The sequence below is a fragment of the Bubalus kerabau genome, chromosome 1 (assembly GCF_029407905.1).
Source record: "Bubalus kerabau isolate K-KA32 ecotype Philippines breed swamp buffalo chromosome 1, PCC_UOA_SB_1v2, whole genome shotgun sequence".
NCBI classification, from domain to species: domain Eukaryota; kingdom Metazoa; phylum Chordata; class Mammalia; order Artiodactyla; family Bovidae; genus Bubalus; species Bubalus kerabau.
The window spans coordinates 187713663-187737638 of NC_073624.1; the positions used below are offsets into that span (position 1 = coordinate 187713663).

General features: G+C 60.1%; 1 protein-coding gene across 1 annotated transcript in view; it reads right to left on the minus strand.

The window, feature by feature from the left end:
- Positions 1 to 23976, minus strand: part of KDM4B (lysine demethylase 4B) — a 121320-nt gene that overhangs the window by 7144 nt on the left and 90200 nt on the right. Inside the window, 10 exon segments of the mRNA XM_055546801.1 lie at positions 703 to 811; positions 993 to 1048; positions 1314 to 1390; positions 2915 to 3137; positions 5229 to 5407; positions 5967 to 6087; positions 6337 to 6764; positions 12572 to 12771; positions 13134 to 13235; positions 19350 to 19546. Coding sequence (XP_055402776.1) covers positions 703 to 811; positions 993 to 1048; positions 1314 to 1390; positions 2915 to 3137; positions 5229 to 5407; positions 5967 to 6087; positions 6337 to 6764; positions 12572 to 12771; positions 13134 to 13235; positions 19350 to 19546 — 1692 coding nt within the window.

Sequence of the window (23976 nt, forward strand, 5' to 3'; positions counted from 1 at the left end):
GGAGCTGCTACGGAACACAGTATGGTGGTTCCTCAAAAAGTTAAAAACAGAACTACCATATGCTCTGGCAATTCCACTCATGGGTCTTTTGCTGAAGGAAAGAAAATCACTATCTTGAAAAGATATCTGCACCCCCATGTTCACGGCAGCACCAGTTACAACAGGCACGACCTGGCAACAACCCAAGCATCCGCGGAGAGAAAACGAAGACGATGCAGTGTAGAAACACAATGGAATGCTACTCGGCCATGAAAAAGAAGGGAATCCTGCCATCTGCAGCAACACAGACGCACACTGAGGACGTTATGCTCCGTGAAATAAGCGAGTCACCTGCTGCAAATCTCCACGTCCAGAAGGAAGCGAAAACAAACTTACAGAAGCAGGGAGGACAGGCGGTTTCCGGGGCTGAGGGAGGGGAAACTGGCAGCTGCTATTTATCGTGTGTGAGTTTTCAGTTAGGTCTGATGAAGATCTTCTTGGCTATTATGTTCTTAAAATTCTATTTGGCCGCCGATTGCAAGTTAAGCAAGAAAGAACTGGGCAGAGCGCCGGTGGCTTTTCTGTGTAAAAAACCAGGAAATGGAGCCACAGAGAGGCAACCCCCTGCCTACTCAAAGAGTAACTTGCCGGCCACACTGAAACTACCTCCTGGCTCCGAGGCAGCTACCCCACGCCCCCGGGGCAGCACTCAAGGGCCCCTACCAGCTTCCACCGCTGCTCGGGAATGCCGCTAATGTCCACGGGGTGACGCTCCATCATGTTCAGGAACCGCACTTCCGGCACGGCGATGGCGCAGATCACGTGGACCCACCTGGGGGAGGAGCGGAAGGGGTCGGGGTCACAGGCGCGCCTTGTCCCCTCTAGGGTCATCTCAAAGCTGTGGGCATGGGCCTCCCAAGCCGTAAGGACCTCATCTGCTCCTGCTGGTCCTGCCCCTGCCCCGAGTCGCCCCTCAGGTACCCCCGTCCCCTAGAAGGGGCCCTTCCACCCACCTCCGGTCGGTCGTCATCTGCAGGGCGCCTCCCCGGAGGTTGCACAGGCAGCACTCCTGCGGGGACCAGACAACTCGTTGAGGGGTGTGCAGGGCGGGACCGCCCGCCTGCTGCTCCGGAATCTGCTCCGGCCCCCGCCAGCGGTCCTTACATTTCACACTAGCGGCCACCGAAGCGATGGGCTCCACCCGAGACCCAAGGAGGTGAGGCAGCCAGCCCAAGGTCTCCCCGCGGGATCGGGCGAGCCCGGGGCCCAGGCCCGGCTCCCCCACGGGCCGCGCCGGCTTTCAGAGCACCACCCCAGCTGCAGGGGCGAGTTACCGCAGTCCAGGCGTGGGCCGTGCACCGGGAACACGTCCAGCCCTCGTTGACCAGCTCCGGGCGGATGCCGTAGCAACCTACAAGACAGGGCAAGCGCGTCTGTCACCATGGCTGCGGGCAGGCTATCAAAGGCCGGTGGGGGGAGGGAAGGGGGTTCCGGATGCAGGAACTGCGCTCACCACCTGCTCGGCCTCAATCTGGACCACTGAACACAGAGCCCAAGAGTCTGGAAAGGGATGGGGAAGGACAGAAGGCTCCCCCCCACCCTCTGCCGCCAGAGCTCCTCCAAGTCTGGAGGCTCAGCCTGGCCCTCGCCCCCTACCCCAGTCTGGGAGGAGCTGAGAGTGCAGCAAGGGGACCCAGACGTTGCATAAGTGGGCCTTGGACAGTTCAGAACCATTGATTCTGAAAGCATAGTGAGAGGCTCTGGAATTACCCAGGGAGTTGGCTGTGGGTTGTGGCTGGGTTCACAGATGGGGAGGGGGAATGCAGGAGGGGTGGAGGGCCATGCCCCAGGGCCCTGCTTCATCGGCGCTGCCACCCAGCAATACTGCAGGGACCCTCAAGCAGCTGGGGCTTGTTGCCCACCAAACGGGCTCTGAAGTCTGAGGGGGCCATCAAGCAGTACCAGGGGGGTCCCAAAGGAAACTCCAGGAGAGAGCAGGACAGCAGGAAGAGGGCTCTGTGTCCTCACCAAGGCCCTGAGGGCCAGCAAGGTACCCGAGAGGCCCCCGCTCTGTCCTCTGGGCCCTCAGCCGAGGTTGGACCCCGGGGTGTGGTCCTGGCTCCTGGAGAAAGTGCGGGCTCCCCCTCTGCCCACGGCTGGGTCCCAAAGGAGATGTCTGTCCTGAGCCTTCTGACTCCTAAGCCTTCTCTCTACTGATGTACCTGGGCGGGGCCCCTCGAGGGAAGCAGGGTGGTGGGCTCCAACTGCTGCCACCCGCTCTCCCCCAACACCCAGGGAGTGTGTCTCAGAGCCAGACCCCAGCCAGGAGACAAAGCCAGCTCCGGGCAGGCCTTGGCAGGGGCAGGCGCCAGACAGAGATGTATGGCCAGCTTCCTCCACAGGCCACACCGAAATTAAGCATCTCCAGGAAGCTTTCTCCCCATCCTGGACCACAATCTGATGTTCGCCACCCCCTTCCACCCAAGAAGGGAACAGACATCCATCTTCCTATCCCTGGTAGGTTAGGCTTTCAGGATTTGGGGGAGAGGTGGTGGTGGGGGGGGGGGATCACCGACAGCAGAGATAAATCAGACTCCTGGACCTCTGCAGAATCTCAGCTTTACCATCAATTCCAGCCTCAGCCCCAAGGCATGGCATTTAAAAGCGTCACAGACCCTGATGGGGACCCGATCTGCTGCCCCCCCAGGCCCTGGGAGGGGAGGGCAGGCCACAGCGGAACCTTCCAGAAGTAAGTGTCAGGCAGGCCTACCTTGACTGGGGGGCAGCAGGACGTCTGCCCCACAAGGATGGAGACCCCAATGCCATGACACCAGGTCCTGCTATATGCCGGAAGCAGCAGCCAGAGGGAGGGGCGGCCCTGCCCCGCAGACACTCTGCCCACCTGCAGCCCCCCAGGTGTTGGCCCAGCACTCACTGGCATGGACCTGCAGGCAGCACTTGGCGCAGGCGATCAGCGGGCTGGTCCCGTCGTCGCCAATGTAGGAGTTGGCGGGGAGCGGCTCCGTGTTCTCCCCGCTGGCCGTGAAACACATCTCAGGGATCAGCGGCCGCGTCTTCTGGCCGCTTCTGGAAGGTGGGATGGCCGAGGAGCCCTCCCCGAGGGCAGCCTGGGGAGCCTCCTTCTCAGTCTGCAGGGACTGCAGGAACGGACGCCTTCAGCAGACAGCCCAGCCTAGAGCAGGCGGGACCTCCAGCCCCAGCTCACCCTACTGGGACACCTGTGGCTGCCCCACCACAAGTTCTCCCTGACACCCTCCCAGATCCCAGCCCTGCTTCAGAAGCCCCCTGAGAGATCCTCCTCTAGACAGTCAGATGGTGTCCCACCCACCCGCAAGCTCTCCCACTTAAAGAGTTACATCCTGACCCAGCACAGACGCCGCCCCACAGTCCTCGACCAGTTTGCCCCCACTGCCCTGGGCTTGCTCTGCTCCAGCCACAAGGGCCTCCTTGCTGTCCCTCCCCAACACCCCAAATGCCAGGCTGGGTCCTGCCCCAGGGCCTTTGCACATGCAGTTCCCACTGCCTGGGGTGCTCATCTCTCACTCATGTGACCAGCAGCCCCCAAGCCTTTGCCCACTGTTGGCCTTGTGGTCCTGACCATCACCTGATGCCATGTTACCTGTGTATCTACACTTACGACTTGCATGCCATGACAGCTGTACCCCAGTCCCCCAAACCCCCCAGATCAAGTCAGATGAAGAGTCTGTGATGAAAAATCCAGCACTGGGCCTGTCACAGGATGGCGGGGCTCCCAGATGAGCCTCCTTGGTACCCCCAGAGTGAGGGGAGGACGCTGCCCAGCTCGAGCAGAAGGAAAGCGGTCACCAGGACCACTGGTCTGATGTACTGTATATGCGTGTATGGGGGGGGGGGGTCCACCTTGGATGAGGGGACTGGCTAGTTTCCAAACAGGCACAATGTCCCGCCATAGCTCTTCCCATGACGCGGGACAGGCAGAGCCTGACCCTGATGCTGAGGGCTGTAGCCGTGGAGGCCCACCAGCACCATGGGCATGATTAAGTTCAGTCATGATGCTTCACCTAGCCACTGGAATGAAGGAGTTGCGCCTCTGAAGCAGACGTTCCCAGCGCTGACGCCAGCAGCACCGAGGAGGTCACACCTGGCGCAGATGTCCAGATGGTACATCTTACTTGTTTCCACTACCAGCTGTTGAATCGCTTAGGGATAGCAGGTCCCAGCCACTCAGAGCAGCAGGACTCTGGAGACAGGCATGCCACCCCAGCATGGTGCACAGACCTCGGTCAGCCCAGCTAATGCATGGAAAACATCTGGCACTAGGCTAGGAGCTGGGGATCACAAAGCAAGTGAGATCTGATTCTGTCCTCCAGGACTGATAAACAGAGGGCAGGAGCAAAAGCAGAGGTGGGCCTGAGTCAGCCAGGGACAGCAGATCCAGGAAGGCTTCCTGGAAGAGGTGGCAAGTGGGATGGAACCAAAGAATGTACAGAAATCCACCTGGTCAGGCAGGGAGCTGGGTGGGTACGTGAGAGATGCTGGGGGACAGCACAGGGCATACTATGAGGGGGTGGCGGCAGATGTCACAGGAGAGAATGGCTGTGGGGCACGAGGAGAGGCCAAGGACTGGGCATTTCCATCCGGGCCGTGCGTGGTTGTGGTGAGACGCTAACAGGAAGGGCAGGAGGCAGGCAGCGGTCAGGGCCAGGGCCGGAAACAGGTGAAGAAGGAAACCTGGCCGCAGACAGCTCAGGGCAGAACATGGGGAGAGGCCAGGTTCACAACTTGGGAACTCAGGACAGAGTGGGGGCTGTGTGTGGGCCAGGCCACATGGGGAGTCATTGCCTGGCCCCAGCCCACTGTCACCAGCCCCATGCTGGTCAAGCTTCCAGACCCCTGCTCACCACGCAGGCCCTTCCCTGGCCCCACTCCTGGGCCCCGGGGTCAGGCTGAAGGCGTCTCAGAGAACAGCGCTTCCTGCACTTGTATCCTCTGTGATACCTATGAGTAAGTTACCTTCCAGTGAAACTCAGACCCCAGGCTCTCTCCCCGTAGCCCTCACTGGGGCCTTAGCTTCATGCCCCGCCAGCCAGGCTCTCCCCTGAGCCCACTGTGGCCCCAAAAGCAATGGGTTCTTGGTCCCCGACACCCTCTCTTCAGGGTGCAAGGGCTGGCTTCCGGCAGAGCGCCCACAGGAGCAGGCAGACACGCCCGGCTTGGTGTGGACCTGGGGTCCCACGGTGCCTGCTCACCTGACTGTACGGGTAGAAAAGAGTGCAGATGGCGCAGTAGGGCTCTGTCAGAGCAGCTGCCGCGTTGAACTTCCTCTCGGCCTGGAAGTTGGACGCTTTGTTCTTCCACTGCAGGGCCAGCAATGACCTCAAGGCCTCAGGGTCACCCACGTCCTCGTCCCCGGAGAAAGGGAAGGATTCTGGAGTAAAGGGGAGTGGGGAGGGGCGTCAGCACTGAGGACCCCACCGCCCAGTGTGCTCGGGGATGGGTCCCCGTCTCAGGGCCGATCCCATCTCGGGACAGGACACGGGGTGGTCAGGCCGTAGCAGGGGGACAGAGACCCCTGGAAGTCGAGTGGGGACACCATCACCCCCACGTCCTGTAAGATGGAGGCCACAATAGACATCCATCCCGCCCAACCTGCCATCTGTCACTGGGCGGGCCTCTGCTGGCCGTGGTTCCTGGCCAGCTGTCCCTGAGCCCCCACGGCCCATTCCTGAGTTCCCTGAGGACACTGGGGCGCCATCCACCCTGGTCTGTGTTGGTGGTCCCCAGGGATCCGCCCAAAGCAAGGTGCTCATTTATGGGGCCTGGGAGCTGTAGAATAGGCAGCGGACACTTCAGCCCTGAGGCATTTGAGGAGAGGGTCTGATGCTGCGCAGGGGTGCTGGGGTAGGAATGAGCAGGCTGGATGGGCAGGCGGCAGAGGAAGGCGGGGCAGGGACCCAGCAGAGCCAGGGACCCCCTCACTCACTCACCCTCGTCACTCGAGGCCTCCTGCTTGACCACGGACAGCGGGGACCGGGTGGGCGGTCTGCCCAGAGGGTGGCGCCGGCTCTTCTTGATCTCCATTTTCAACTTGGAAAAGGTGGACGGATTCTAAAACAGCACAGGAGGCCTCTGAGGGACCAGCTCTGGGGCCAGAGCCCAGTTCCAAAGGACCCCAGAGTCCCCAGTCAGGGGCAGGAGACCCCAGGAAAGTGCAGTCCAGATCCGTGGTGGTTGCTAAACCACATCTGTGTCACTGGCCTCCGGGATGGGAGCCACAGGGCCCATTTGGGACAAGCAAGGCCATGGTCAGCACACAGGGGTGGGGGACCGCCCGACCAGTACCCACTGCTCCTTTACCTGCCCCTCACTAGCTCTGCTCTCCTCCTCGGGCCCCGTCAGCTCCATGGGGGTGGCCTGCTCCTTCCAGGTGGGGCCTTTCTGGGCAAAGTGCTCCGAGGCCTGCTGGCAGGACACGCGGCCCTTGTTGCCGGTAGGGCCGGGCCGAGGTACCACGTACAGCATGGGGATGACAGGGCGTGGCTTTGCCTCTGGCTCCTCGCCGGGGGCCTTGGGGGGCACCACATTGAGGGGTGGTGGCAGGGGGCTCTCCTCAGCAGCCTCAAGGCCGGGGGCGGGTCCTGGGATCTCCAGCAAGGGCGCCTCCTCGGTGAACTGGGCGGACGGGGGCGGTGGCAGCAGCGGGTGGTGGGGGTGTGGGGAGCCGTAGCTCTTCTTCTTCCGGTCACTCTTGGCCTTGGCCAGCCGCAGCTTGCCCCTCCCGTCCTCTGCAGGGACAGAAGAGAGACGAGTCAGAGGCAGGGACCGGGGCACTCCAGGGTCAGTGGCCAGGAGTCCCCTTCCAGCCCCCTTGCCCAAGACAGGCCACCCTCCCCAACCCTGCCCAAGGAACCTGGGCTTTGGGCAGTCCCACCTGCAACCAGGTCCCCTGCCAGGCAGCCTAGCCGGAAGCAGTGGCACCCTGGCCGTGGAGTTCTGCCCCGGGCCCAGGGAACCTTCTGGAAGAGCACCGAGCGGTGTCCTCACACGGGGCACCGAGTCGAGCTGTCGGCAAGTAGCTGGGGAGAGACCCACTCTAAAGGTCCTTCCAAAGGGGAGGGGGCAGAAGCAGGATATGTTTTCTTTTCGTATATCTGGGTTTTCCCTCTTTCTGTGGCTAACACACACAGCTTGAAGAATTTTTTAAAAGCAAAACCTTAAACAATAAGTGGTTCCATGTGTGGGGGACAGAAGTGTCCTCAGGGCCCGGAACACCCTTTGGCCTCTGGGGGCCAGCACTGGGAGGGCTTCCTGAGAGGTGGTAGAGTGGGGAGGGAGGTGGGCAGTGTCTTCAGCAGCATTTTAACTCAGGGCCACAGTGGGCATGCAGCTCCTGAAATAAACGGAACTGAGTGGTGTGGCCGGAGGAGTCACAGCCCCCAAGGCCGTTCACGCCGTAGCCCTAGGACCTGAGGACGCGGAACCAGACACTGGCAGCGGGGACTCTACAGACAGGGTGAGCCAAGGATCCCGAGGTGGACCCCACTGCTAACAGGGGTCCTCAAAAGCAGAGGATCCCTCTGGGCTCAAGGAAATGCTGGGCTGCTGGCTGTGAGGGTGGGGAGAGGCTGTGAGCCAGGGAGGCGGTGTCTCTAGAAGCTGGAAAAGGCAGGAGCCGGTGTTCCCTGGAGCCTCCGGAGGGACTAGCCCTGCCCACGCCCAGATCTCAGCTCAGTGGGATCTGTGTGGGACTCCTGACCCTTAGGAGCGTCAGACAAAAAGAGAGTTGCTTCCAGGCACCAAGTCCGTGGTCATATCATCACACGGCCACTGGGGACATGTGCAGGTGGGGGTCTCCACAAGGCCTGCACAGCCTCAGGGACCCCCGCCCACGAGGACCAGCAGCCCAGCACAGCCCCTGGGCTCCGCCTGCCCGCCTGGAGAATGGGCACCGAGTTCAGGCCCTCCCTGCCTGGCCTGCGTCCCCATTCTCGCGACATCACATGTGTGACAGTGGTTGATGCCCAGAAGACAAGCTGGTCATCCTGCTGCTGGTACCCGTGAGCCGTCAGTGCCGACGTGTCACCATCTGGGCCCCCGCAAACCAGGCTGGGAAAGTAAGGGCTGCTCGAGGGGACGCACTGGTCCTTCTCCTTGCTAAACCCGTGACAACGGGGTGTGTGACAGGGTCGGGTCGGCCACCCAGCATTCACGTTACCTCGTGCTATGAAAACCTGTCCAAATGTTACCCACGTCCCTCAGCCAAACACAATGGCACATGTGGGACGATGTTTCCGAGGGCAAGGCCATCGTTTAGTCCTTGACTATCCCGACCCGGGAAGGGGTCAAACAAGAATCCTCTCTCCCTTCCTCCAGGCAGACCCCTGGCCTGAGCACTGGGAGGGAGCCAACTCCCACCAGTGGCCCCCACCGGGTGAGCTCAGAGCCAGCCTGGCCCGCAGTGATGATGGCCCCTCCGTCCACTGCTCACCACGGCCCCGCAGTGATGGCGGGCCAGCCCGCAGGTCCTGGGCAAGCAGCCACGCTTTTCAAGAGATGCTCAGAGGAGGGAGTGCTCGCCAGTCCCCATGCCCTCTGGCCCTGAACCTTCCAAGGGCAAGGACAGCAGCAGGATCCCTCATGCCTTCGCCTACCCAGAGGGACCCCAACCACCAGCATCCCAGAAATCGTGATCTGGCTGAGGAAAGGGCAGACAACTTGCTCCTCCCTGACAGATGCTGCACTTGGAAGGTCCTGGCAACGGAAGGTCAGCCCCCTGTCCCCGGAGACGGGGAGGGTGAGACGGGGGGAGCACTACTCACAGAGCTTGGTGACAGCGGCCGGCCCCAGGAGGCGGCCACGGCTGAGATCTTCTGACTTACAGAAATGGCCCTGGGGCTGCCCAGACATGCAGCACGGGCTGTCGGGTAAATGGCTTTGTTTTCTGAGGAAACCACTGTTCCCTCCGTCTCTCAGACAGCACAGGCACACAGATGTTAGTCTGAGGAGGGGGCACACCCAGAGGACCCTGTGAGGGGACAATCCAAGGCCAAGAGGGACACTGCAGGGGGGAGGGCTCCGTCCTTATGCCATGGGGACCACCGCAGCCCAAGGGGAGCCGCGTGTGGAAAGCCCCTCAGCTGGCCTGCCTGACAGAGCTGGGATGGCACACAGTCTCTCTCACGCCCCTGGGTGTTGTGGGAACAGAATGGCAGGGACCCCCTCTGCCGGCAGAGGCGTGGGGGAAGGGAAGTGACCCAGGATGGCTGCAGGCCCCTCCCCGGCCCTCGGGCAGGATTCTGCTTGGGAGACAGGACAGCACTGTGGGGGACAGGCAGGACTACGAGCTCTGGGACCAGGCCTCCTGGAGTCTCGGTGCAGCTCCTGCCACCCCCAGCTCCAGAGCTGCGAGAAGGGACAGCGGCCATGCCTGGCCAGAACTGGCCAGACAGCCAGGCAAGAGGAGGGAGACCCCGTGGTCCCAGCAGGCCAGGTGGACACGGGCTGCCTTTCTGCCTTCTGTTCAGGGCTTGGCCCAGGGCCCAGGCTGGGGGCAGGGGAAGCTGATGGAGCAGGGTGGGGGCCCGGGGCGGCCAAGAGGGGAAGCAGCCCCCGTCCCCAGGCCCAGCGACACATCAGCCAGCCTGGCTCCTCTTGCCTTGTGGTGTCCAGGCTCCTCCATCCTGCCCACCCCCTGCCTCCTCTGTCAGGCAGCCTCCTGGGTGTGAGTGGCACATGCTGTCCTGATGCAAACATAGAACAAAGACTATCTTCATGCCCAAGGCGGTCGTTACACTCATAGCTTTGAGAGACATTAAGCTGGCATGAAAGCAAATCTAGAAACCACTTTAAAGTCTTCCACTCATTCCTGGACATGTTTGCTGACACCCCCAGCTGTGAGCACTTATTTATCTGACGCGTTCAGAGCGATCTTCCACCAAGGGCTCAAGCGACAGCCGCTGACCAGAGTGCGGTTCCTAGCTGTGGGAGCCTCCTGCCATACCCTGAAGGGACCCCTTCCTCTCTCAAGGGGCCCATGTTGCAGAAGATGCCCCAAAACTCCAGCTCCTTCTGTTTGGGGAACAGGCTCTGGGTTGGAACAGGGACGGGGTGATGAGTCGGGGAGCAGGGTCACCTCCCTGGGAACATCCCCACTCTTCTTGGGTCCATAGCCACAAAACACGGAGCTCACCAAGGAACGTAGGCCCTGCAGCCCTTTGGAGAAGCCCTAGGGCTCTGGGCTGGGGCCCTGGAAGTAGAACAGAGGGAGCACAGAAGCCATGGAGGCGGGCACGCATCCTGCATGGTCCTCTCTGCAGCACGTTTCACTCTCAAAGGACACAGAGCCCACCCACCACATCCCCCACTGTTTAGGTGGCAATCTGCTTAGAACAGGGAAAACCAGAGAGGAACCGGAGTCTCACCATGGAAGAGGCCTTGCTGAGCATGGGCATGAGGCCAGCTCTCGGGATCCCAAGACATTGAGGCTGGGGCAGTGTTGCTGCAAGGGACTGCGTCCAGCAGGTGGTGATTGGGGCGGGGGGGGGGGGGTGTCCCTTAAGAGTCGATGGGGTGAGTTACTAAGATGAGGTCATCATCGGGATGGGCCCTCTGCCTGCGTGACCAGTGTCCTTGTGAACGGGCAAGACAGAGACGGGCTCGCTGTGTGAGTGTGAAGCTGGCTGTCTACGAGCCAAGGAGCGAGGCCAGAACAGACCCTCCCCCACGTCCTCAGCAGGAGCAGCCCCACAGCCACCCTGACCTTGGACTTCCTGCCTCTAGACAGGAGACACTGCGGCGTGGTTCCTGAAGCCGACTCAGGGCCTGGATCAGGGCGGCCGAGCAGACTCGGATGCTCCTTAAACATCCACTGTCTGCCTGGCCTGTTTTCAGAACTTTAAGTAACTGGGATATGGGTGCAGTATTACATACGAGGCTACGTGTGAAGATCGGTGGCCCTGGGGAGGAGTGGTGGTCTTCACTGCAGCCTGGGACAGCTCCTGCCTCTGGTCTTGCAGCCCTGACCTCTCCTGACTTTTCCTCGGGCCTCCATCCCTCTGGCTGCAGTGAAATCAACATCCTTGATCCTTGAGCTGGGGATCCACCTTTACCACCAGGCGTCCTCCTAACACATGCAGCCCCATTTGTGTTTGGTTCCTCCTTGTCTTTCAAAAACGTCTCTGGTTTTCCCCATAAGGTCTTATTTCTGGGGAGATTTGCTCCAGGCTGCATCACTCTCTGGTTGCTTTTATCACAAGTGGGATCTTTGTGAAAACCACGTGTTCTGTAAACAAGTGTGATGCGGCTCTGGGTCTATTTCTATGGGGTGATCTCGCCTGCGCCCAGATGGTGCCAACATGTGCTTCCCTCCTCCTGGGCTGCCTGCCTCCCCAGGCTGTCCAGACTCTCCTGGGTGGAGTTGGGCTGTTTCATGATGCCCACCGGGTGAGCAGCACGCCAGGCTATCTGGGGACATGCACCAGTGTATGATTCCCCAGGAAACTTTCTGATCTCCCCTGTCTCCAACTCAGGAGGCCCCTCACAGGGACACGCCCTCTTCCAGCCAGTGGAAACATCCGGGGTTCATGCCTGCCACACACAGAGCCTCGTGGACAGTCACCTCAAACACCATATCATCTGTGACACCAGCCTCAGGACCCCAAGGAAAGCCTGACCCCAAGCTGGGCAGAGACCATTCTAGACTCATAAGCAACAAGACACAGTCCTGAGGACAAGCCGGAGAGCCTGAGTGGAATCCTCCAGCAACCTACAGCCTGTGAAGGGGGCCTGAGGCAGGGCTGCCTGGAAATCTGCCACCAGCCCCTAGCCTCACCCAGCCCCTCCTTCACACCTGGGGGGCAGCTGCTACGTGCAAACATGTGAGCAGCTGAATCTGAAAATGAGGAAAATGAAGCCAGCTGTGGAAAAGAAAAGGAGCACATAAAATGTGGATGTGATGGATGTTCACACACTGAAGGAGCAACACTCCGTGGCTAACAGCCCCCAGGCGTGTAAAGGGCACAGTTCTGAGATACCCTACCGTGGCGCCCAGATACACTTTTCTGTCCAACACCAGCAGGGAGGCGGGCAGCCCCACCACAGGCATGTCCAGCTAACAGCAGGCTGTCCTCTTCCCTGACTGACCAGACAGCACCTGTTACGGACTCAATGTCTGTCTCCCCAAGTTCACGCTGAACTCTATGCCTCAGCGTCACAGGGCTGGGAGGTGACTGAGTCATGAGGGTGGGACCCTGGCGAAGCATCAGCGACCTTAGTGACAGAGGGTCACGTGCACACCAGGAGGCAGGCCCTCCCCAGAACGGGGCCACACCAGCACCCTGAACTCCAGCTTCCAGCACCAGCAAGTAAAGCCTATGACTCTGAGCTGCTGGCCTGTGGATGCTGTCCCAGCCGCCAGACGGGCTAGGACAGCCTCTCTTCGGTTTCTGGGAGGGGAGGGACTTTCTGGAGCGCCCCCACCTCCAAGAATGTGCATTTTTAGAAAGCACCGTTCCTGCCCATGAGGCACACAAGCTGGAGTGTTAAAGCGTGGGCCCTCTGGCCCGGCCAGCGCAGGCAGCCAAGCCGGACTGACCTTCTGAGCCCTCGGCCTCCCGGCCCTGTGGCAGCAGCTGGGCTTCCTCCTCCTCCTCCTCTGGGTCAGCCTCAGGTGCTACCTCCTCTTTCGTGCTGCCTCCTGCCTCCTCCAGGAGGGCTGCCCCGGCTGCCCCCTCTCCAGGAGACCTGGGGTCGTCGGGCTTGGGCTTCTTGGGCTGGCTCCGTTTCCGGTGAGACCTGGAGAGGGAGACGCATCAGAGGGGAGGTGAAATGATGCAAGCGAGAAGCCCTGGGCTGTGCGCTCTGCCCAGAGAGAGACCCCAGACAAGCGCCCCCCAGGAGGGCAGGGGAAGCAGGCCCCTGGGTGGGGTTGGCTCCTGGGGGCAGGGGCAGTGGAGGGAGAGAGGCCTGGGGGAGGGGAGGATAATGGCGAGGGTGGGCAGTATCAAGCGGGTGCGATGGCAGCTGGCGATGGGATGCAGGTATGGATGGCTCTAAGAGCCTCTGTGCGGAGGGCGCGGGGGAGACAGGAGTGTGAACCCGGGTGGAAATAGCGGCTGGTGGAAAATGCCTGCGTGACGGACAAACGGTACACTTACGAGAGCCCCGGCCTCCTGGTCTGCTCTCTCTTCCTCTCTAGACTGGGTTTTCTCTCCTCCTCAGTCTTTTTCCAGTGTCTGTTTTCCTTCAGACTAATTTGTCTAGAATGTAAACGTCAGGGGGTTTTTCTCTAGGGCTCGTGTTAACCCCAGATGGCTCACGGCAGGGCCTGGCCCCGCCCGGGCTTTCCCTGCGTCTTCTCCACCCGCAGGAGCTCTGCGCCCAGAGCCTGCAGTGACCCCACGACCCTTCGTCTAAGCTGCACCCGGCCCCCAACCCCTGCCCCTGCCTCCAGGGACTGAGGGAAGTCCTCGGGTCCCAAGTGAGCGTCCCAGATAAGGCTGAGCTGCAGCTTCTTAGTGAAAACCAGGGGGAATCAGGGTTAAAAAGAAAGGAAAGCGATAAGGGGGGGCAGGCTGCAGGTTAGTGGCCAGGGCACCTCTGCCAGGCTCGGGGCTAGGGGGATGTCCCTGCCAGTTCCCAGAACCTTCCAGGGAGGGGACAGAGCAGGAGGTGTGTGACTGGCCCAGGATTTGGGGCAGAGGTGGGGCGGGGAGAGGCGCTGCCTGAGGCAGGGACAATAGACCAGCCCAGGCTGCAGGCTAGGCCTTCCAGCCCTGGAGGTGATGCTCCAGGTGCCCTGGTGGGCTCAGACACCAAGACCTTCCAGGAGAGTCTATTAACAAGGACCAAGCGCTCACTGAGGAACCATCTGACTGGGGCTGGGTGGGTGGGGTGGGCAGGGCCCCAAGGGCTCCAGATGCCAGGACCCCACCTCCTCCTGGGACGTCTATGGTGGCCCTAGCCCTTGACACTGGCTCCCGGGATGCCTACTTCTAACTGTCCCCTGATGCTAACCACTGACCACTGCTGGTCCTTTGCTTCTGGCTGCCTGACCCGCAGGCCCCTACCCCTGGCTGGCAGCTGCTCTATGCCCTGAGCCCAGGCATGGCCCAGCGTGCGACACGCCCTACTTGATGTTGGCAGCATGGACCACCCCGATGACCACAGGTGGGAGTGGGGAGCATTCCAGGGAGGGTGTGTCATGGGCAGAGCATGGCATCACACACAGCATGGCGTGCAGGGGTGCACGGCGATGTGGAGGGGTGCGGGAGGACAGGCAAGCAGGGCAGGGTGAGAGGGAGCCCAAGAGACTCAGGCCCACCGGGGGACACTCTGCACACTGGGTAAAGCCCTGACTCAGAGACAGGCGAGAAGCTGCGGGCTTTTCACCCGCAGTCACCTGGAGGCTTCTCTCAGGATCTGGGGATGCTGCAGGGCCAGGTGCCCAAGTGAACCCCTACGCTGGCCACCACACCCAGAAGGGTGTCCTCCTCCTGCCAGCTCACCTGGCCTCTGTGTCCTGCAGCACGTTCCCTCCCCCCACCTGGAACCAGCCCCAGAGGCCACTTCTGACCCTGCCCTGCCCACTTTCAGGGTCCCTACAGAGCCCAGACTCTCCTCAGCCCCCAACCCATTACTGAGGGGCTTCCCCAGTGGCTCAGCGGTAAAGAATTCACCTGCCAATGCAAGAGACACAGGTTCAATCCCTGATCCGGGGAGATCTCACAAGCCGTGAGGCAACTAAGCCTGTGCACCCCAACCACTGAAGCCCATGTGCCCTAAAGCCCATGCTCCACAAGAGAAGCAACCACAATGAGAAGCCCACGTATCGCAACTGGAGAGTAGCCCCTGATTGTCGTAACTAGAGAAAGCCTGAGTAGCAATGAAGACCCAGCACAGCCACAAATACATAAATATATAAAATCAGAAAACACACCACTGGGCTCAGAGCTCTGTCCCCAGCACCAACCCCCCAGCAGCTCCTGGGCCTGGACTCCCCATGGTAAGTGAAACCAGGCACAGAGCTGGAGGCAAAGGGCCATGCCCTCTGGCAAAGGGGACAGCAAAACGAACGCTGCATGCAAACAAGAATCTGTTTCGTGAGAACAGAAGCTGGGAACAACACTGGGAGGATCTGGGGCTAACTTTCTGACAGCTGGAGGAGGTACGTCACCTCACACACCCTGATCACTGGCTGCAACAGGAGCCCTGGGGCCACCTCCATAGTATGTCTTTCTGATCCCATAAACATAGTTCGTCCATGAACAACTGATCTGCTTGTGCTGCATTCTTTGCTTTCTCGTCCTGGAGTCAGTAACTGGCCTCCTATCCCTGATGCTTAGTGTTCTTAGCTATCTCCCAGTTCTCGGTGTGGCCTCCTGGGCAGGGGTCATTTGCTTCTAAATGACAATCCGGGACCATCCCCTTATCTGCGGCTGCCTTGGACTCTCCTGGATTGGATCCAGTTTCCTCAATCGCGTGTCTCTTGCAGTTGATGCCCTTGTTTAGCTGGAGCACATCCTCCAGCAGCTTTCTCAGGTAGGAGGGGAAACCTGGGACTTGCTCCCTTCCCACACGTGGTTGGTAATTTGGCCGGGTCCATGATTCTGGGCTGAAATGACTGCTCTCCTGACCTTTGAGGCCCTTGTCCTTTGTCTATTAGCTTGCAGCATCACAATCGCCAAGTTCAATTCCGTTTGGGCCCCGTGTTCTTTCTGTTGACCTGTTTATTTGTTCCACAGGCTTGAGTGTCTTCTGTTTAACCCATGTTGTGAAGTGTCTCCCAATCCACCTCTTATATCTCTTTTCTCTCTTAAATGCCCAAGGGCCACCTCTTCTAAAAGTTTTTTTTTTACACAGCAGGTTCTTCCATAAATGTCAAGCCACCCACTCTCTCAGAGAAGAAGTAAGTTTTCTTCTGCTCACTGTCAGCCTCTTCTGTGAGGTCCTGCTTTTTGTCTGAGACCCTTTTGCAATGAGTTTCCTCAGAGGTTTAGGGGGCAGCCCATGGTCATGGGCTTCTGAGAGGCCACGAGGTGGGGGAGGGCTCAGGAGCACGGCAGGGTCAGGGTGGCCGGTGGGAGCAAGCTGGAGGTGCAATGGTGTCCAGTCTGGCCAGGGCATCAGGCGCAGGGAGGAGGGGAGACCAGGCCAGCCCCTCACGGGTCTGGGGGCAGCAGAGGGGACAGGGATGTCCTCTCTAACTCCTCATTTCCATGGTGAGTGAGGATGGTAGGTAGAGAGGAGGTGGGTGGGAGCTGCAGGGCTGGATAAGTGAGGCTGGCGGGCTCTTGCCTCCTATGGAGGCAGCTGGAGGTCCCACCAGAGGCAGCAGCAGAGGCTGGGGAGGGACAAGGACCATGTACTCAGAGACGAGCACGCCCCCCTCAACTGAGCCTGGCTGCTCAGATGCTCTGTGCAGGGTGCACATGAGGGGCAGGCGGAACACACACCTGCGGCAACATGTGGGTGACGCAGTGCTCGTTGGAAATAATCAGGAGCCGGGAGGAAAAGACTGTCTACATATGGAGAAGGGCTGCTCAGGCAGGAGTGGGGGCGGGGGAGTGCGGCCAAGACACCAGCTGGGCAGAGCACCAGCAAGGACAAGGTCACAGGTCATGGGTCCTGTTTGTCACAGGGTGGGGTCGGCTCACTAGACAAGATTTAGGAATTAGAAGTAAATCCACAGAGAGCGTGGTTTTCTCCCAAAGGGGCCAATACCAGACTGCTCTGTGGTGACATCTGTGTGGTACTGGGAGAGGGGGCGGGAAGGCTGGGCCCTCGGGGGTGGGGCGGCTGGGTGAGCCGTCTGAGCCAGGACCGAGGAGCCACTGCGGTGACCCAGAGGAAGCGGCGAGGGTACACAGGGACGTGCGGGGCAGGTGAGGAGCCCGCCCCAATGGGGGCGTGTGTGGTTGTCACACTTCGGGGGGCGCTCCTGGCACCGAGTGGGTGGAGCCAAGGATGCTGCTCCAGCCCCGCCAGAGCCTGGACGGTCCCCTCAGAGGATGTCAGCAGGCCTGGAGGGAGACCCTGGTCTAGGGATAGACCCAGGTTTATCCCAATCTGAGATCGTTGTCTCAGCGTTCCCTGCTACTCCTGACAGCCCGAGTGGAGGAGAGGCTCTCTTCTGATCTCTTCTGTCGTCTCTCTCCCCCAATCTGTTCTGTTCCCCCCAATCTGGCCCAAGACAAGGATATTCTGGTGGTGCCCCCCGCCCCCCCAACCAACTCTCCAACAAGGGAGGCTCAGGGAGCCAGTGGCCCTGGAGGCCAGGCACAGCTGGGTGAGGGCAGGGCGGCCACGCGGCCAGCAGGGAAGCTCACAAGGGCCTCTGCTGCTAGCGGGGGGCCTCAGCACCCAGCTGGGGCTTGGGGCTCCACACCTGAGCCCTTCCTCTGTCAGCCTCTTCACAGAATGCCCCCCGACAAGTGGGGGACTGGGACTTATCTTACATACTAAATGTATCCTTGGGAACACGACCTAATTGGTCATTCAGTCCCAGGCTGGCACACCGAGAGAGAAGGTGGGAAGGAGCCCTGTGCTGTGGGACACATTGGCGGGGGTGGGGTAGCGGGGCCGCGGGGCTCCTCCTCTGTACACAGAAGGTTCCAGCATGGTCTGGCCCGAGGCCTTGTCCTCATCCTCTGGGCAGGCTGCTCTCACAGCCCCTCATCCCTTTTCTTCCTGGAGTGAGCCCTGAGTCGCTCCACTGACCAGTTAGCCTGAGCCACCACCAGCCAACCAGCCTGCAACGCTGGATCGGGTTGGGAGCCGGCAGCTGGACAGTCAGCAGGCTCACTTCCCGCTCTTGGGAGAGAGGAGGAGCCACCCTGAGGCAGAGCTCTCGGGGAGGAACACACAGGAGAGCGGGAAATCAAAGACAGAGACAACAGAAGCCATCAGCAGAGCGCCTCCCTCCCCCGGGCTGCCAGGAGCAGTGGGGAGAGCGGAGGCAGCGTCTCAGAGAGGCCGTGACAGCACGCGGGAAGGAGGCCAGCCCCTGGGGGAGAAGGCGCTGGGCGGTGTGACCACTCAGCCAGGACGGTTTCTCCCAGTGTCGGCAGAGTGTGGGGGCGCCGCCAGGGAGGCACTGCCCAAGGAATGATGTGGTCGAGCCCCCCCACCCCTCAGGAACCAGGCTCTGGGGAGGCACCATCCGAGGCCAGTGGGGACAAGATCTGCCAGCAGTGACCGAGGGCCACAGACGGAAGCCTCGCGGAGGCCCGATCTGCTCACTGTCTGTTTTGGTGTCACCCGTAAACTGGGAATGGTGTTCATGTTTTTCAGTGGTTCAAAAGTTAAAGGATAATACCATTCTGTGGCATGTGGCAATGGTATGAAATTCCCACTCCAGTGTCCATAAATAAAGTGGTATTGAGACACACCGCACTCACTGTTAACAGACCGTCTACAACCCAGGGTGACCTCCATCGAGCTGAGAGGTCACAGGAGAGCCCGCTGGGCCTCGAAGCCCAGACACAGACTCATGTGATGCTCTGGGCTGCCCCAACTGCTAGCCATGCCCCAAGCCCGGTGAGGACCCGCTGACCGTTCCTTGGGCACCAAAAAGGAATCTGTTTCAACTCTGTCCATGGGCAGCTCAGGCCCCGAGAGCCGCAATATTCCCAGAGACAGAACACGATGGAGATGGACACTTCCGAGGCTGCACGATGCTGTCTTGCCCTGCCACCCACAACCCCCCGGCCAGATGCCAAGCACAGATGCCAGGAGGGGGTGGCCACTGTGCCCTCTCCTTCCCCACCTGACACCAGGCAGGAGCTGGGCAGGAACACGCATACTGGGTGGAAGGAGGGCTGGGAGGAGGCCTCTGAGGTGGAATTGGGGGCGGAGAGCATCCAGGCGACAGGTCTGTGTGACCACCCCCAGAACCCCCATAACCACTGTCTGGAACCAGGATGCAAGGAACACATTACCCGAGGCAGCAGAACAAGCAGCCACAGACACGCTGGGCAGGAGTGAGGCTCCCATCTGGGTGGGGGGAGACCTCAGGCCCCACAGCTCCTGTCCTCGCTCAAGAGGCAAGAAGGGTCCCACAGCCCCAGTGCAGAAATGAGGCTCTCACACCCAGGACAGTGAACCAAAAGCCTGAGACAGACAGTGTGTGGGGCCCTGAGAAGGCAGACAAGGAGTGAGAAGGAACCTGAGACCCCAACAACATAGACAGCGCGGGCGGCGATGCCCTAAGAGTTGGAGGAAGAAGTCAGCCTGAGAATACACTTTGCTTCCGAAGCAGGAGAAATGGCGGAGGAGGGAAGCGGTGGGCGGTGGAGGGGGAGGAGAGATGAGAAGAGGGAGAATGGGGGACCGCCGGCCTGGAGGAGCAGCGGCCGCAGCGGCAGGCAGCTCACCTGCGCAGGAGCTTGGCCTTGAGCGAGGCCCGGGAGGCGCTCCAGGTACTCAGCTCAGGGCTGCTCAGGGCCGTGGGCCGCGTGTGGTCCAGCACAGTCAGGTCTTTGCCCTGCTTCCACAGCTCGTAGCGCTCCGGCTGCAGGATGCGCACGAAGACGTCCATGGAGATCTTGACCATGTCCTTCCGGCACGTGCACTGCGTGGGGGCAGGAGAGAGGGCTGAGCCCACGAGCTGCGAGCCCACACCACCCGCCGCACGCCGAGCCCACCCTGTCCTCCCAAGCTCTCTCACAAGACAGGAAAGGGCGTCTTCTCATCCGGTGAGGAGGGGGAGGGGACGCTGCTGCATCCCCACTGGGCACCCCTGGCCCACCCCCCGGAGTCACACCCCATCTGCACACGGTTCACTGCGGTGCTCAGACCCACTCAGGAGCCCAGAAGCCACATGGTTTGAGCTTCGGCCGCCTGAAGTCACTTCAAACTAAAACCTGCCCCCAGTCAGACACACGCGCCCCTGACCAGGTAAAACGCCCGTGCAATGTTTTATAACAGCGGTGATTACAAAGGTTAGGAAGAGGGGAAAGCTGTCCATCTCCATGGGGCAGACAAAGAAGTGAAGGTGATGTGGAGAAGGTGCTCACACAGCCCAGAGTCCCCACCGCCAGCTTCAGGGGAGGAGGCTGAGAGTCTGGGAGGCTTGGCACTGGACCCCAGGCGAGCAGAGCTCGCCGCAATGCCAGCCTGGCCAGGGGAGCCCCTTGTGCCCGGGCATGGTAAGCGAGTGGCAAACAAGCCTGAGGAGGATGGGCTGAGATGGGGTCCTTCCGCCCCCTCCTCTGCTGTGTAGACTCTCAACACCCCAACACACACACACCACGTGTTCTGGGAGCCTCTCCCTTGTATCGCACTGTCAGAAGCGCCCCGGAACCAGGACTCAAGCAGGAGCCACCATGGTCGTCCCAGGGAGCTGGGGGCTGGAGAAGCCCGGCAAGGACTGCAGAAGCTGGGCTCAGGACAGAGCACCTTCAGTCAAGAGAAGGAAGCCAGGCAGCCCTGGCCTCCCGCTTACCTGTGGGCCGAGGCCATGGGCGAGATAGTAGGAGGGACAGAGGGGACCGCTGTTTAGGGCAGGGCTGGTGACCTGCCCACAGAGAGTGGGAAGGACCAAAGACTGGAAGCTTCCAGCTCCATGGGTTACTGAGCTCTGCGACAACCTCTCAGCTCTGTCGTCACTTGGGAAGCAGCAAGACCAACTTATAAACGCATGGGGGTAGGCGAGTGCCAATAAAACTATTGCCAAAAAAGGCAGAGGGCTGGATGTGGCACAGGCCATGGTTTCCCGGCTCCAGATGTAGACTCCAGGGCGGGGATCCCCAACCCAATACTGGTCCACAGCTTGTTATTAACCGGGCTGCCCAGCAGGAGGTGACCAGGAGGCAAAACAGAAACCATCCCCCATTCTCAGGTCCGTGGAAAAATTTCATCTTCCACGAAACTGGTCCCCGGTGCCAAAAAGGTTGGGAACCACTGCTGGAGAGGAAAGGCCAGCTTCAGGGAGAGGTGCTTCCTCAGCGTGGGCTTGACCTGGGGGGCTGTGCTTGCCTTCCTCTGAAGGGGCATGGTCCTCGCCTCCTTAGGGGGCCACACCTGTCCCAAGAGTTGCAACAGGAGGTCGCAGGGCAGCTGCCCCTGGGGGACACCCGCACTACCGCCTCTGCAGCTCTGCTCCAATGCCCGCCTGTCAGAGAAACAGGCATAGGATATGCTTACTCCCAAAACCACGGTTTAAAAACGTCTCAGGATTTTTATTTCCCAGGTTGAGTGTGTGTGCACACGCCCCCGCAGGTAAATTCAAGTGTGTGTATGGATGCACATACGTATGAATGCATTTATAATTGAATATGCACTTATTTTTTCACCCCGTACAATTTCAAAGGATGTTATGAATGCGTTTCCATGTTAAATGCGCATCTTGCCTCCGTGTACAACCGTCTCTATGTACAACCACCTCCGTCACCGCCACTTTCTCAATGGAAATGAAGGGAGCAGAAGGAAAAGACTTAATTGAATGCAGCAATTATGTACCTACCCTGACAAGTCCTTCCCAACCTCCCTCAGCTGGCTCAGAAACAGTGAGATATTTACAACCTGGAAGTCTGAGGATGCTGGGCAGGGAGGTGGGGGGCAAACGCGGCATTTCTTGCAGCCCCTACTCCCCAACCCTGCCCGCTCCCAGGCCAGATCTGAGAGCTCAGCATGGGGACAGCAATAAGCCAACCACACCAAGTGGGAGGGAATACTTACGACCAAGCGATTTCCAGCAAACTCAATTCATTTAATGAAAAATTGCACAAGCGAGAGAGGCTGGCAGAACAATCTGGCTGCGGAGTGGCAGGGGTCCAGATGGCGCCCGGGTTCCAGGATCCTGGCGGGCTGCGGCCTGGCCGGCGTGGCCACCAACAGCAGCTTTAGGGATTTTTATCGAGTGGCCATGCAATTGCTTTTCCTTAAGTGATTAATAAAAGCACCCCTGTGTGCCCTGGAGCGGATGGAGCAGACCTGGGGCGTGTCACCATGGCTTATAGCCCAGCCAGGGTCAGCGCTGGGAGCAGCAGCCCTCACGTCTCCGTGTGGTCCTTGGTGGGGCAGGGCGGGGCTGGTTGCTGGTGGGCATGGAGGTGCGAGGAGCATGGGCACTGGGGAGGAAGCAGTGGGAGGGACGAGGGCAAGGCCCCACGGGTCCTGGGGGACAGAAGGGACACCTCTGGTTTAGGACAGGGCAACAGTCACCTCCGTGGGCAGAGCAGCTGGGCCCAGGGTGCAGACACCATAGACCCATCGCCTTGTTTTAGCTCACAGTTTGGCAGAGGAATCTAAGACCAGCGAAAAGAACTTGGAGGGCTGAGCGCACCAGAGCACCCCCTCACCTCCACAGCCCCTACCCTTGCCGTCTCCTGATTTATGACCCCTGCACAGTGGAACTGCCCGCAGCGCTGTTTCATTTGGGCCTGTGAATAAGGATGGGGCCATGAGCTGCAGGGCTGGCCTGGAAAGAGGGCTCGGGCCATGACCCTCAGGGCAGCCCATCTGGCTCCCAGCCAATCCTGAGGCCTTGCCAGAGCCACTAAAACTGACTGCGTCTTCTGCTGTCCCTCCAGTGCCTGTGCTCAGCAGCCCTGTCAGCTGGGACCAGCCAGAGAGCATTCTCCCCGGGTGCCTGCCAGCTATTAGTTCTGATGGAGAGACGGGCTGGAAGGGGAGGAGGACTGCTGGCCCCCTGTCGCCTGAGCGTGCCCCAGGGGCCTCTGTACCTTAAAGACTTGGCCACCAGAGCTGCAGGGCGGGGCTCCCGTTTTGGAGCATCCTGCACCAGGCAGCACTTGGGGCAAGGGGCCATCTGCAGACAGCAGGAGCAAAGGAAGAGGCAGGGACCGGGGTGGACACACGCTGCACTGGGCCTGGGTCCCATGGCCAGGATGTGAGACAGGCTGCATTGGCTGTGGGTCCCTGACTGCCTCCAGGGTGGGCCTGTCCACTGGGGGCTCTGGGCCCTCATTGACTGGGCCCCACCCCAAAATTCTAAGCCCGGAACTGTGGCCTCCCCCCATGTTGCAAGCAGAGGGAGGCAGTGCCCCAACACTCAGAACAAAACAGGCTCAGACGCAGCCTCTCATCAAGGGGGTCCGACAGCCCCACAGAAGCGCAGCGCAGAGAGCCCTTGACTGGCCAAGTTAATTAACCAGCGGGACGCAGAAGGAACAGAGCTGTTTAAAGTGACAGCAGAGAGGAGACACGAGGCCTCCGCCCCCACGCCCCCCACCAGAGGAGGAGGGACAGGATGACCCCCCACCTGCCCTGGCAGCAGACAGTGGCGACCTGCAGAGCGGAAGGCTGGCAACAGCGAGGGTGAGGGCGAAGCTCTGACCGGCCGGAGAGGAGGCCTCCCCTCCCAAGGCCCACACCCAAGGGCGTGAAATCCAAAGACTGTCCGTGGCATCACACAAACACACTGTGTGTGCACACACACACCACGTGCACACACCTCAGGACAACTCTAACCACACCACTCTACACCTGTGGACCGACCAGACAGGTGTGGAGCCAGCAGACAGCCCTGCGGGGGCTGGTGACTAGTTCAACTACAGAAATGGTCTCAGGAGGCGTCTGCTGTCATAAGAATACAGCACACACAATCACAATTACAGTACAGTCCCAGTTACAACCAAAAACCTTCAGAGAAAGCCAAGGGCATTTGTCAAACCCCAACCACAGTTCTTTTGATGGGAGAATGGGGATTAGATGATTTTGTGGCTTTTTTTCTTTCCAAATCTCTTTATTGAGCAGGTACATCATTTAAGTTGGTTGAGAGCCAGGCAGATAATGGAATCTGGCCGTCCACATGTTTTTTGTAAATAAAGTTTTATTGGCACATGGCCCCGGCTACAGTCCCATTAATGCTGATACCACAGAGCCAAGCAGTCACACAGAGACTGGAAGGCCCCCAAATCCACAAATATTCACTATTTTATCCTTTACAGAAAGTTTGAAAAACCTTGATTTAAGTCACAGAATCCCTTTTACAAGGTATCCTGAAGCCTTGACCCCCTCAATGTGTCTATACATACA